The following is a 13,348-nucleotide window of genomic DNA, read 5'->3' as shown; positions in this document are numbered from 1 at the left end:
AGGTTTCTCTGTAGCTTTGGAGCCTGTTCTGGAACTAGCTCTTGTAGACCAGGCCGGCCTTGAACTCACAGAGATCTGCCTGCCTTTGTTTCCTGGACCTGTTTTGGTTTGGGTTTTATTGTTGTTGTTGTTTTGTTTTTTGTTTTTTTGAGACATGGTTTCTCTGTAGCTTTCGAGGTTTCTTTGTAGCTTTGGTGCCTGTCCTGGAACTAGCTCTTGTAGACCAGGCTGGCCTCGAACTCACAGAGATCCACCTGCCTCTGCCTCCTGAGTTCTGGGATTAAAGATTTGTGCCACTACCGCCGGCTTTGAAAAGAACTCTTAAAAGAGACTTTCTTTAAAAAAAAAAATGAGCAAGAATCAGAAATATTGCAGGAAAAGACTAGACTATAAACGTAAGAAAAAAAATGTCCAACATAACTTACAATTTAAAGAAATTCTCGGCTCTTAACATCTGAGTGGTAGAGCTTAACATTCACCAGGCCTTAGCATCACATGAATGAATGAATGAGTGAATGAATGAATGTCATGAAAGAGCATTTAAAAAAAAAGTAAAAAGAACCAAGGCTGAATATGATTCCACACAGAGTTGCCCAGGCATATGTGAGGTCAGGCTCAGGCACAGCTCTTAAAACACACAAACAGAGTCTCTTAAAAAGCAAACTGCTTCATGTTGGTACCCCAGAACCAAATCCTCATTCTTTGAGCAAGCATGTTATTCTAGGAACATAGTCTCCTTTACTTTTGTGCACAAAGACTTCTGCATTGATTTCTCTTGGGTAGCACCAGCCATATACTGGAAGTAACCCGAGAGTCCACCAGCTAGGGACTTGTTTACGCTGTGGAACATGAGCAGCTGTTTAGAAGATGAAGACTCACTCTCAGACCTTCCAAAAGCAGTGAAAGCATATGTGCTGTGGGAGAATGCTCTTGTACACTGTAAAGATTTGTCACTCATATTGGTTTAATAAAATGCTGACTGGCCAGTAGCCAGGCAGAAAGCATAGGCAGTATAGGTGGGACAACCAGACTAAGAGAATTCTGGGAAGTGGAAAGGTGGAGACGCAGTCACAAGCCAGATGCAAAGGAAGCAGGATGAGAATGCCTTACTGAGAAAAGGTACCAAGCCACGTGGCTAAACACAGGCAAGAATCATGAGTGAATTTAATTCATAAAAGCTAGTTAGCAATAAGTCTGAGCAGTAGGCCAAAGAGTTTATAATTAATATAAGCCTCTGTGTATTTATTTGGGAACTGAATGGCTGTGGGACTGGGTGGGACAGAAACTTCTGCCAATACATATGTTCAGAAAAATGAAACATCCAGAGACTTCTAGAATAGCTTTATTCATAATAGCCCCAAACTGGAAACACTCAAATGTCCGCCAACAGGATAGATGAATTATAGTGAGTTCATATGATGAATTACTATATAAAACAGAAAATAAATGAACAGATATACACAGCAACAGAAATAAATTTCAAAAGCATTTTGTTAAGCAAAATGAGTCAGATCCAAGAGTATGAGCTATGTGATGCCATTTCTGTGAAGTTCAGTGGGTAAAGCCAAGCGTGCAGACAAACCAGGACCTGCCTGACCAAAGGAAGAATAGATTTCTGGAAAAGATAGGGAAATCTTTTGAGGGGAGGGTGGTGGAATTAGAGTGTGGCTTACAAGGTGGATGCCTTTGTCAAAATCAGTGGACTGCACACACTTCAGGTCATGCCATCTATAAAATTTGACTTTATCTTTTTTAAAAAAAATCATTATTTCATGTATATAAGTGCTTGCCTACATGTATGTCTGCTCAACACATATATGCCTGGTGCCCTTGAGGACCAGAAGAGAATATTGGATCCCTTAGAACTGGAATAACAGATGTTTGTGAACCACCATGTGGGTGCTGGGAACTGAGTCCAGGTTTTCTGGAAGAACAGCCAGTGCTATTAACCACTGAGTCATCTCTTTGATTTTTATCTTAATTCAAATTCAAAATTAACTATTGAATGAAAAAAAATGATAGCCAAGTTTAATATGCCTGGAAATAGAATAACCTCCAAACAATTTCATGTGGGGTGAAAGGGAAGAAACAAGACAGAATACACATACTATATATAGGTTTCTATCTGCTCTAAAGAGGCTTTTTTTTAAAACATAATCTTGTGTATATTCAAGACTTCTAGAAGGTTCTGTGAGCAAGTGTTGACAGTTGCCTTTGGGGAGGAAATGTGGGGGACTCGGGTCTGAAGTGGGAGACACATTAAGATAGTTCTTTGTACCATTGTAATTTCTTAGCTTGCTCATATTAATTTTTTGTTGCTATGAAGTCTGATTAAGGTCTTGACAACAGGGTGTTCTGAGATTGAATTCCAACCTCTCTCTACCCTGGATAGGTCAGGAAGGAGTGGGCAGCCTGAGGTGCCAAGTTGGAAGTGGCATTTGGACAGGCAGATCCTCATTCCTTCAGGCTCCTGAGCACCTGGGTTCTGCTGGCCCCAGACACCAATGGAAATTAACTGAAAGTCTGGTCGCAGAGATTTCAGGCTGACATGACACACTTCTGGTCCCTCCTGTGATGTGGGGAGATTCATCTAAGTGAAAGGATTTTGAATGTGAAGAGGATGAAACCTCCCCAGAGGCCGAGAGACAAGACTTTTAAGATGCTGTAGGTTTGGGAAGAGGCCACTGGGAAGATGGGACCTTGCTCTGGGATGGGACAGCCAGATGTAGTTTCTCACCAGACAATCCAGTAGCTGGCTTTTATTTCTATAAATAAGAATACACCCATGTTCTTATATTATCTTTATCCATTTCAGGGGTGACTCTTAAGTGAGTTGATGTCCTACCTGGAGTCTGAAGCCAATGCCTCTCTATTGCTAGCAAGAGGTTTTGGGAGAAATGACTTCACCTGACCCAGAAAGCTGCCCCAGAGAAACTGAATTCAGAGGGAGTAGGGAAGGAGACAAAACCTGCCATTGGAGACATCTTATTTGAGTAAGGAGCCCCTGGGCTTTGGCCTTTGGAATGAAAGATCTTTTTGAACTCCTAAGTGCCTGGTAAAGACATTCAGAAGACAATTATTGTCAGAATTTTGTGTTCAGCTAATTGTGACCCCAAATATCTGGTTCGCATATTAAGAGAAGGGGACTCGAGACAAAATGTTGAAGGCAAATAGAGGTGGTGGCCAAAGACGACCTTCTGCAACTGGCTGGACCTCAGATGGAAGCCCAAAGTCACGAGCTGGCTCCCAGTCAATGCACGGGGACTAAGGAGGGATGCTGGGAGGAGTTATCGATGGCAGAAAGAAAGGGGTGCTCACCTAAGATGAGAATCCCCAACTAGAATCTTTTGCTATCTGCTGACATTTTCCTGCTGCATTCTGTGGAGATGGAGCCACCAAGTGGCCTGGAGAGATGACACCAGCTTTCCCAACAGCTCCTCCTACCATGCCTTCTCTCCTGCTACAATTGAGATTTTCATTTGTTTAGTGAATGGAATCCCTTGATCAGGAAACACAGGCTGATTCCCAGTTGATGGTACTGTAATTGAAAGCCATCTTCTCTGCCAGTGGCCGGCCAAAGGAAATGCATGTGACCTGGTTCTACCCAATGAAGTATAAAGGGGAGTCTCCAGAGCACCTCTGAGAGAGGCTGTGTTTTCCCTAACAAAAGAGAGAGAAGTGCTTTGGCATCATCAGAACCCCCACCCCACAACTCCTGCACCCTTTCTTTATTCCTAGAAGGAACACAAAAGAAGTAGATGTGACCCAGGGTTCCAGCAAGAGGACAAAAGTTTCTCCCTAAGGATGACAGAGTGAACTGTGGAGGCCAAGCCTTTGGCCGTGTAAGTGAGCCGTGGGCTGATTTTACCTTTGCACTTCCATTAAGTAAACACCCAAGGGTCCTACAGCCAACGCGCCATCCACTGTGGTTTCGGTTATTTACAGGCCAAAGCATTCCACATGAATGCAAGCCAGACATACTGGCGCACCTCCACACAGCTGTAAGAGATGTCACTCAGTGACAGCCTTAGGTCACTCCCTTCCCCTATGGGTTCTGCTATCCAGATGGTATTTAGTACTAGAGTCCCCCACTGACCCTACCAAACCCTTTCCTCCCCACTGGACGTGCTGCTTATCTCTCGGTGCCCTCTTGGGATGCTCTTCTGCCCTGACCTTTCCCACTGCATCAAACACGTGCCCATTCTATGCACATCAGTCCCTGACTTATTGGTCATACTCGTGGTGACCTGCTCTGGCTCAGTCACAGTGCTGGCTCTACACCCAGCCACAGTGGAGGATGCCAGTCACAAAAGGCTTGTGGAGATCAGCGAGTTGGTAAGGAGGGGCCATCAATGTGACATGATCGTCACTATTCTATCACAGTCTCCTCTGGGAGTCTTAGGGAAAGGACCAGTTCTGTCTGCTTCAGGACTATCCTGAGCCCATCTCAGAGGGGGCAACTGGAAGACCTCATGGTTAGAGATCTTTTTAAGGGGAAGCAGGACCTTAGTGTAGGCTGGCTCTCAGCCACCTGCCTCTCCCTGTAAGCCCAGTAAGGCCAGGTCCTTCATGGCTAGAGGAAGGAGAAAAGGGTTTAGGATGAGAGGCCTCTCTTTTTTTTAGAAGTGCCACCAGCTGGACATAGAACTTGTCCCTTGGCTACTGTAAGCCTTGTTTTTTCTTCTAGGACAAGTGAGGATCCTAATGCCGGCTGTCTCACCGGGTAACCACAAGTGTGGAACATGATAACTGGTAGATTCACCAGGTCCAGGAAGGGCAGGCACCCAGGAGGTGGACAGAGAGTAACTGTTTATTCATCCACCTCCCTCTGTCTCCTCCACAAGGCACAAAATCACAGACCAGTCAGCACGCTGGAACTTTCCACAGCAGGCAGAGTGTTTGACCAGAGTAAGCCTTCAACAGTGTAGTCAGAAGTTCTCCCTCTCATGGAACCAGGCACATACTTGGTTTCTGATGGGGTTTCCTTGGATCCCCATACTATCTTCTGCCCAGAAAGATGGCATCCATGGACCTTATCTGCCCATCAGTGTTTCTTTTCAGCAGGGGAGAGGGTGTCACTGAGGGACAAGAGAGAACTTCCTCTCCTGTCTCCCTTTCGTGTGAGGGGTCCTATGGGTTCCCATGGACACCCTGGAGTAATTTCCCATACTGCCAGGTCAGTTGATTTACTCTGGTAGGGTCTGGAACCAACAAGCATCTCTCAGCCGAAGCCACACTGTTGCCACCAGGCCTGGCCACAATTTACAGCCAGCAGGGGAAAGGCCTTCCCAGAGGAGCGCAGACTCTAGCAGGACAGACTAGTGGCCCAGAACTTAGAGATGAGCTGTTGAATCTGCTCTGGGTCTAGCCAAGGGGAGGCTTAGGCAGCCCACTTTGATACCACCCCCCAAAGTGACACCGTTGTCCATCCTCAGAGTGTTATCCCAGCTGTACTGGGCTGTTAGGAATAGCATTCACAGAGGAATCAAACCAGGTTGCCTGGAAAAACGGGTTTTCTCAGGAGCCTGGGCCAGGGGGCTGAGCAGTTTCTGGACAAGACAATAAGGGATCTAGGGGTTGTAGGAGACTCAGTGGGGAGCTGGGAAAGGGGTTTGAATTGTTAATTAATATGAAACAAGACAAGTAATAAGACAGGTCAGCCAAGGGTGAGCAGGAATGTTGTGATGTTAGCACCTCAGGCTGCTCAGCCGTTGGTGATGGCGCCACGTAGGGTCCAGACCCCGACTCTCACTCTGGCAGTGAGAAGCTGTTTAAGATCAGAGTTCCGTCGTAGATAGGAAGTCCCCTCAGAATGACAGAGATAATCCAGGGCATCCTGAAGAGGCACAGGGGCTGAGCTCTCATCCTGCTGATCTGAGCCCCATGTGGACACCATGGGAACAAACCCGTGAGAACCAGAGCCCAGCATGGGACCAGCAGTCTTTCAAAGTCACATGGTGCAAGATCTTGAGTCCTGGTCCCTGTTTCCTGCCTGTCCCAGAGGAGATAGCAAGGTCCTAGGAAAGATGGCCCCCATGACCTCCCAAAGGGCCTCACTTCTCTTCTGAGCCTATCTTTCAGTCCCCTGCTGCCGTCTCTGAAAATGAGCCTAGAGAAAGAGGTGGCTAGTTGGCTAGATCTTCTTGGGGTGTTGGCATCATGGGATCCCACGTGGGTCTGAGCACCAGAGTTCTGTGCAAGGTGTGCCGGAAGGTCCATAGTCCTCAAAAGGGTGGGGGGCCATGCTTGTGCTCCTATGGCTCTTCCTAAGTGTTAATTCTTGTCGAATTAGCCCAGTCAGGGAAATCATCCAAGTTGAATATGGTTCGTCCCCAGGTGTTGACTGACAGGAACACACTTGCGATTCCAATGCAGTTCATTATAAATCCTGTTTTTACCTACAGAATAAAAACAGGATCAGTCGGCCACTCAGGTCTTGTCTGGACCCTGTGTTCCTGCATTCTGGGCCCCTCTCATTCCCAGACAAAGCAATCCAAGCATCATTGTTGCTGAAGGAATCCCTGGGAAGGAGTCAGCTCAGGTGGGTTCCCTACATGGCGTTGGGAAGTGACTTCGGAGAGGTGATGTGAGACATCCGCCACTCCTTGTGACCCTCCAGCTCCTGCCACCCAGGTTGCATGCGTTCCTAACTATCATGAGTCATCACCCCAAAGCCCTAGCACAGACTTTATGCTGGGACTCAGAATCAGATTTGCAGCTTGTGGTTTCTGAGATTCATGTGCTTAAAGAAAACTCCAGAGGAAACTCAGAGTGCTCCAGGTAAGGGCCGGTCTGACTCCCCAGCTCACCTATTATTCACTCTTACCCAGCCCAGAGCCACAGAGTTACTCTTCCCCCATCAGAGGTGAGAAAGCCAAACCTGGCTCGAAATGCTCTGCCTCTAACCGTGTTTGCTTCCAAGGCATCAATGACTCCTAAGCAAATGGGCTCCCCATCATACATCCCATCTTCAGACACCCCACAAGCCTCTCTGACTACCGACCCCCTCCTGGATGTCTTGCTGGTTGTGAATTCTGCTGTCATGTGAGGGCCCACTCCATCCCTTCCAAGTGTTCATCCAGGCTTTCCCTGGGACCCACAAGTTTCTCCAGGTAGCACCTTCCATGGGACAGAACTGATATGAAATAGCATATCATTTCAATAAATAAGAAAGACTACACCATAAATGAAAATGCCAAATATAAATCTAGGTGTTCTGTGGCATTCTTCGATCACATGAGATCCTTCTGTTATCCTTTCCCTGTGTGTGTGCAGGTGTGCTCTCTCATGCTTGCATATGTGGGGACCAGAAGCTGGTGTTGAGTGTCTTCCTCCATAGTTCTCCACCTTTAAATGTTTTTTAGATTTATTTTATGTGTCTGAGTGTTTTACCTGCATGTGTGCATGTGTGCAATGTGCATGCCTGGTGGCTATAGCCACTATGTGGGCATTGGGAACTGGACCTGGGTCCTCTGTAAGAACAGTGAGTGCTCTTAACCACTAAGCCATCTCTCCAACCCTCTGCTTTATGAAGCTGAATTTCACTGATTTGGCTATACTGGCTGGCCAAGGAGCCCCTGAGATCCTTCTGTTTTCACCGCCTGAGTCCTGGGATTACAGACATGCACTACCATGCCTGGCTTTTTGTGTGAGTGCCGAGGATCCAGACTCAGGTCCTCGTGCTTGCACAGCAAGCATTTTACCAACTGAGCCATCTCCCCAGCCCCATAAGCCATCCTCTTGAAACTCACGCATCATTCAAAAGCAGGACATCCCTTATACCAGTAACATCCAACAGGAGCAAATAAAAGGAGCTGTTACCATGTCAACAATTTTGAGGTGTCCATAGGAAAACACGATGGCATTAGGCGGGGTGGCCACAGGCAACATGAAGGCAAGTGATGCACTCATGGTACAGGGAATCATGACGTAGAGCGGATGGATGCCGATGGACTGAGCCTGGAGAGACACACAACACAGCAGCTCACAGCACAGAACACGCACAAGCCCCCCAGCCATACTTCAGAAGCATTCCCTGAGGCCTGGCTTACGTTCCAACCTTCATGACTGTGTCTGGCTAGTCCCTATGAACTTTGCATTTCTCTACATGATAACCCCTGACCACAAAAGGCTGAGCTCAGAGACTACCTTCCTTGGAGGCTTCCCAGTTCCCCTCAATTTAGTGCATTAATTTTACGGGGGTGGGGGGGGAAGCACTTGCTGTGAGCCAGAGGCCATACTGGACCTCTAGACTACACTGAACCTTAAAATGTCCCGTGAACCATCTGCTTGCCTTGTAACCTACCAATGTTTCCGTGGGATTGCTCTGTACTGGGAACCTGGTACCCACCTCTTTCATTTTACATTTTAAAATTCTACTACGTCTATGAGCACAGAGTTGGCCTTCATCGTATATTTAGTGAATAAATAAATAACATAATTTAACAGCTATCAGAGGGACTCTTTATCATGTATATTGCCATGTATAAACATACCTACAGAAATCTCACTGTAATGATTTAACATCAAAACACAGGCAGCTGTCTCCATGGCCGGCAACAGCAGGATGGTGTGTACAAACAGTGTGTACAAACAGCCGAATGCTCACCGCTTTCACTGTGGATGTCCAGGCAGGAACATGAAAGACCTTAATGGTGAGCCTCTTCCTTTGTTGAGATTTTTTGTTTTACTTTATGTAGATGAGTGTGTCTGAACATACGTGTGTGTATGATGTGCAAGTAGTGCCTGAGGATGCCAGAAGAGGGCGTCAGATCCCCTGGGACTGGAGTTACAGATGGTTGTAAGCCTCCATGTGGGTGCTGGGAACTGAACTTAGGTCCTATAATAATAAGAATAATGAATGCTCTTAACCACTGATCTATCTTTCCAGTCCCATAGAAGGGCTTATTTTCAATAGCCCCAGCTACCTCCTTAGGTCAAAGCCTGCATTTGCCTAGCTGAGGCTGTTTGTGCTCACAGGGTTCACAGGAGATGATGAAGTCAGAGCATTTGCTGAAGAAAGGAGCATCCCCATTGCGTGCCCAGCACCAAAAGACCCTCCTTCTGCCATTTCTGCTCTCTCTCCTCCCTGTCCTCCTTAACCTGTCTTCTTCCTCCTCCCCTTCTCCTCTCCAGTCCTCCTGTCTTTCCTTGTCTTCGTTTTCCTCCTCTTCCCCTACCTCTCCCTTCTCCATTTCCTTCACCCTCACCTGGGCAGCCTGCTTAGGGAAGGAGACAGTTCCCTTGCTACTTTAAACACTTCTCTCTTCCCCATGAATCAAAGGAAAAAAATGTTCAGATTTGGTTTTTGGAACTGTATGTCCCGGGCTGCTTCGATGAAAATTGGCCAACTTTGTCACTGGACTCAGATCTTCTGTGAATCTGTCTCTGAGCTCGGACTAACCACATTCTTTCCCTGTTACTCTCCAGGGTGGGCTTTGATGGCTCCCTTGTTCAGGTTCTCTGTGGTTCATGTATGGTTAGGGGACTGTCAGCACACCTTTAGAACAGGGCTCAGGTCTTCTGGCTTTTCCTGAACTCGCTGAGGTCAGTACAACTTTTAATGAATGACAGAGGGAATATAAAAACATGACAGCCCACTTCCCTATAGGCTTTGCTTCCTCCTCAGTTCCCAGCCCACAGCTGAGCTTTCCGGTAAATTCTGGATTCAACCTCCATCAGCCATTCCTCTATCACCTCCGTTCTCTGCCTCAGATCCCAGCTACCCCTCTCTTCCTGGGCAGTCTTCAGGCATGCCCTCTCCTCCTCTTGGCAGAACGCCCTATTCAATCCTCCCACTCTCAAGTCCCACATCCCCTGGGCTTCTTTCTGTGGTCTTAGTCAGGGATATCTGCCCTCTTCTCATCATCCTGAAAAGTAACTCGGGTGGTTAGATTAATATAGTAGTTGTGTGGTTATTGTTGTTGTTGGTGGTGGTGATGGTGTGTATGTGTGTGTGTGTGTGTGTGTGTAACTGGAGATTGCGTCCAGGACCTTGCACACACTAGACAAGTGCTTTACCACTTCAACTATATCCCTAGTTTGGCTTTTGTTTTTAGGGTTTTTTATTTTTTTGGTTGATTTTTGAGACAGGGTCTCACTAAGTCACCTTGGACCTACAACCATCTTTCCTCCCTCTTCCAAACCATCTGGCTCACTGATACAATGAAGTCTGAGTGTCTCGTCCTTGGGCAGTGGTAAAGAACTTAAAAAAAGAGATAGAGAGAGGACAATGCAGTGAGAGAGGTCTTCAGGACCAGGGTCACAAGACCACAGCAGAGCCAGGACCACATCTGGGTCTTCAAGGCTGGTGAGGCTTCGGATCCTAATTTTACTGCTTCGCTAGAGACTCGGGAAATGCTCCTGGGTTCACAACTTCCCATGGAATGTTCTGCCCTTCTCAGGCAGAGTTACTTACCATGGAGGCAAAGATAGGCAGGAACAGCATAGTGGTAGCCACGTTACTTGTGCACTCTGTTATCGTAGCAACGAGACAGGACAAGACGAAGGTAATGGTGGCAGGTCTCACTGAGCTCAAGGGCTCCATCTGCCTTGCCATCCACTCGGAGAGCCCAGAGACCTGGGAAGCACAGAGTGTTATCATTTCGGGGCTCCTGGTTTACAATTCCTCAGGGTCCAGGGAGCTCAGTCCACCCCATGTCCAATTCTCCCACGTGCACATAAGTAATCTGATACATCCCTATAATTTTCATCCTCCCCAACCTTTTGGTTCCTATAAGTTTGCTTGTGGCTCAGCTGATCTATTAACTAGATTCAAACATCAGATGTTATCTGAAAGTTCTTGTCCAAATGTCCTGTGAGCATATCAGGCTCAACAGGGCCCCATCTAGGTTCCTCTTCTTTGGTCCATAATCAGCTTCTTCTTCTGGGATCCCTAGCTAGTGAGTGGATCCACCTGCCACTGCTGCTGGGAGTCATGGTGAAGGGTTCATGCCCTGCTAATTCCTGGTACTCAGCCACAAGTCACCCTAGAATGGCTCCAACTTCTCCCCTCAGTCTTCCACTTGCTCTAGGCTTGGAGAATGATCTGGGCCACTGAGGATTTAGCCTTGGCACTCTTGGATGGGATGACAAGAGCAAGAAGCAGATGAGAGGCGGGGGGCGGAGCCTTCGAAATGATCACAGGGATGGGAGAACTGAAGAAGAGCCAGCAGGGGAGGCTGAGGAGGAACAACGGAAGAGGGAAGGCAGAAGAAAGAGGTACCCTGGAGATCACATGGTGGCAAGTGTCAAGGAGAAAGTGGCCAAGTTCAGAGGAGGTGTGAGATGAAGACCCAGAGCCTACTGGTTCTTCTCTAGCCCTGTTGGCTTCAGATCGCCGCCCCACACTCAGGATGGCTGCTCTCAAGTGTACATCTGAGCCAACTCATTCCTGGCTGTTTTTCTTTGCCTGCTCTCCTGAAACCAGAGCATTAGAATGCAGGCTTCTGCTGGCCTCTCCAACCTCAGTGCCGCAACCAGGTACCTCTTTCATCTTACGTCACTTCTTCCCAAAATGCTCTTGTAGATGCACCTAAGTCTCTAGGCTTTGGAGTCTTCAAAGACAGATACTATGTCTCAATGTCCTCTATAATTTCTGTGCCTGTTCTATCACTAGGAACATTCTAGGAAATTTTGATAGGTGAGAGAAAAATGCCAGATGGAGAAACAAATTAGTGAGTGGAGGAGTGGTGGAGAGAGAAGTAACTAGACTGGTGGATTTGTTCATCTGAAACATGTATTAATTTATATAAATATATAATCTATATATCGGGCTGTGGATATCCCCAACACTAAAGAAATGGTATGCATGTATTCACTGTGCACCAGGATTTGTCCTAGATGCTAAGCAAACCGCAATACAGACCAAGTCTATCTGTTACGTTATGTTACTGGACGGATGGGAAGATGGCTGGATATGTTGAGTGGATGTATACATGGATAGGAAGGAAGGAAGAATTAAGAAAAAAATAAGAAAGAGGAAGGAAAGAAGAAAGGAAGAGTGAATGAGTGCGATGGGATGGATAGAAGGAAAGGAATGGAGAGAAAGGAGAAGAAAGGGAGGGAGGAAGAGAGAGAGAGGATGGGATGGATGGATGGATGGATGGATGGATGGATGGATGGATGGATGGATGGATGATAGCAGCCCTAAGCTAGCTCAGCCCCTTCTGCTCTGGAGATAAACTGCATTTTCCCTTAAAAGCTGATCTTCTCCTATGCTGCTAAGTACTTAGATAGAGAAAAGTTTTGAAATTCTGAAGCCATGTCAACAAGGAGTTCAGCAAGTGGAGGACCCAAAGGACATGGTGAGAACACTCGGGAAAATTCGAGAGATTTTCCTAGGATTCATCAAGGCTAGAGCGTCCTCAGCTTCTTCTGCTTCTCTGCTTCCCCCTTCAGGACACTGTTCATGGTGACAGCACAGAGTCCCATGCTTAAAGAATATGCAACTCTGTGGTGGGGACAGATAGCCCAGGGATGGGAGGGGTGGATGGTGGTGTTGGCCACCTCTCAGTAGAGTTCAAGGGCCATCTAGAGCTGGACAGTACCTCACATCCTTTTGCCATAGCAAATCCTCCCCCTAAGAGCAGCACTACGTTCCAGGGCACTTTCTCTTGGGTGAACTTCCAATCCAGCAGTGGTGGGGGGTAGAATGGAGTTTTCATTTCTGTGAAGAAAAAGAACATACATGAAGCCGGGTGGTGGTGGCGCACGCTTTTAATCCCAGCACTCGGGAGGCAGAGGCAGGCGGATCTCTGTGAGTTCGAGATCAGCCTGTCTATAAAAGCTAGTTGCAGGACAGGCTCCAAAACCACAGAGAAACCCTGTCTCAAAAAACAAAACAAACAAACAAACAAACAAACAAAAAGAACATACATGAACATGTGTGCATACAGGCATTAGAAAGAAAGAGATGTAATCAGAAGAAATAGGCCAATAAAGATAATGGGGTACCAGAGCATACCTGCAGTTAGCTAAAATTTGCCACAATTGCTGTACCTCTTGCTGGGGAGGATTTGGTTATATTCTTGGCTGAGGACATAGTAAATCAGAACCACCTTTTTGAAAAGCCATTTGGTCATATATTATTAAAAACTGTTAAGTATTTAAGGGCATCTCCATTCTTTTACCTTGACAGTAGCACTGCTAGGAATTTAGCATCAAGAAACACCTTCAAAGAAAAAGGCATTTCCAGAATATTTAACTTACAATGAAAAGTTCAGGGTTGGTGAGTTGGCTTAGGGAGAATAAAGATACTTCTCACCAAGCTGGAACCAACTCCCAAGAGACCTCCACACATGCACCTTGGCTCTCTCTCTCTCTCTCTCTCTCTCTCTCTCTCTCTCTC

The 13,348-nt window shown here is 46.8% G+C and overlaps 2 protein-coding genes across 2 annotated transcripts in view; one reads left to right on the top strand and one right to left on the bottom strand.

Moving 5' to 3' along the window:
• The window catches only part of C7H17orf100 (chromosome 7 C17orf100 homolog), a 32,441-nt gene extending 21,359 nt beyond the window's left edge, over positions 1-11,082 (top strand). Inside the window, exons 3-6 of the mRNA XM_026780185.1 lie at positions 2,816-3,842; positions 6,405-6,541; positions 8,537-8,654; positions 11,017-11,082. The gene's annotated coding sequence lies outside the window, so the exon portion shown is untranslated. The remainder of the gene's footprint in view (positions 1-2,815; positions 3,843-6,404; positions 6,542-8,536; positions 8,655-11,016) is intronic.
• Slc13a5 (solute carrier family 13 member 5) overlaps positions 4,700-13,348 on the bottom strand; it is a 24,991-nt gene continuing 16,342 nt past the window's right edge. Inside the window, exons 10-13 of the mRNA XM_005349631.3 lie at positions 12,549-12,667; positions 10,418-10,579; positions 7,822-7,959; positions 4,700-6,398 (exon numbers count right to left, since the gene is read on the bottom strand). Coding sequence (XP_005349688.1) covers positions 6,267-6,398; positions 7,822-7,959; positions 10,418-10,579; positions 12,549-12,667 — 551 coding nt within the window. The 3' untranslated portion in view covers positions 4,700-6,266. The remainder of the gene's footprint in view (positions 6,399-7,821; positions 7,960-10,417; positions 10,580-12,548; positions 12,668-13,348) is intronic.

This window comes from Microtus ochrogaster, chromosome 7, assembly GCF_000317375.1.
Source record: "Microtus ochrogaster isolate Prairie Vole_2 chromosome 7, MicOch1.0, whole genome shotgun sequence".
Taxonomy (NCBI): Eukaryota; Metazoa; Chordata; class Mammalia; order Rodentia; family Cricetidae; genus Microtus; species Microtus ochrogaster.
The sequence above is the reverse complement of the archived record's forward strand: the minus strand, read 5'-3'. Positions and strand labels throughout refer to the sequence as shown.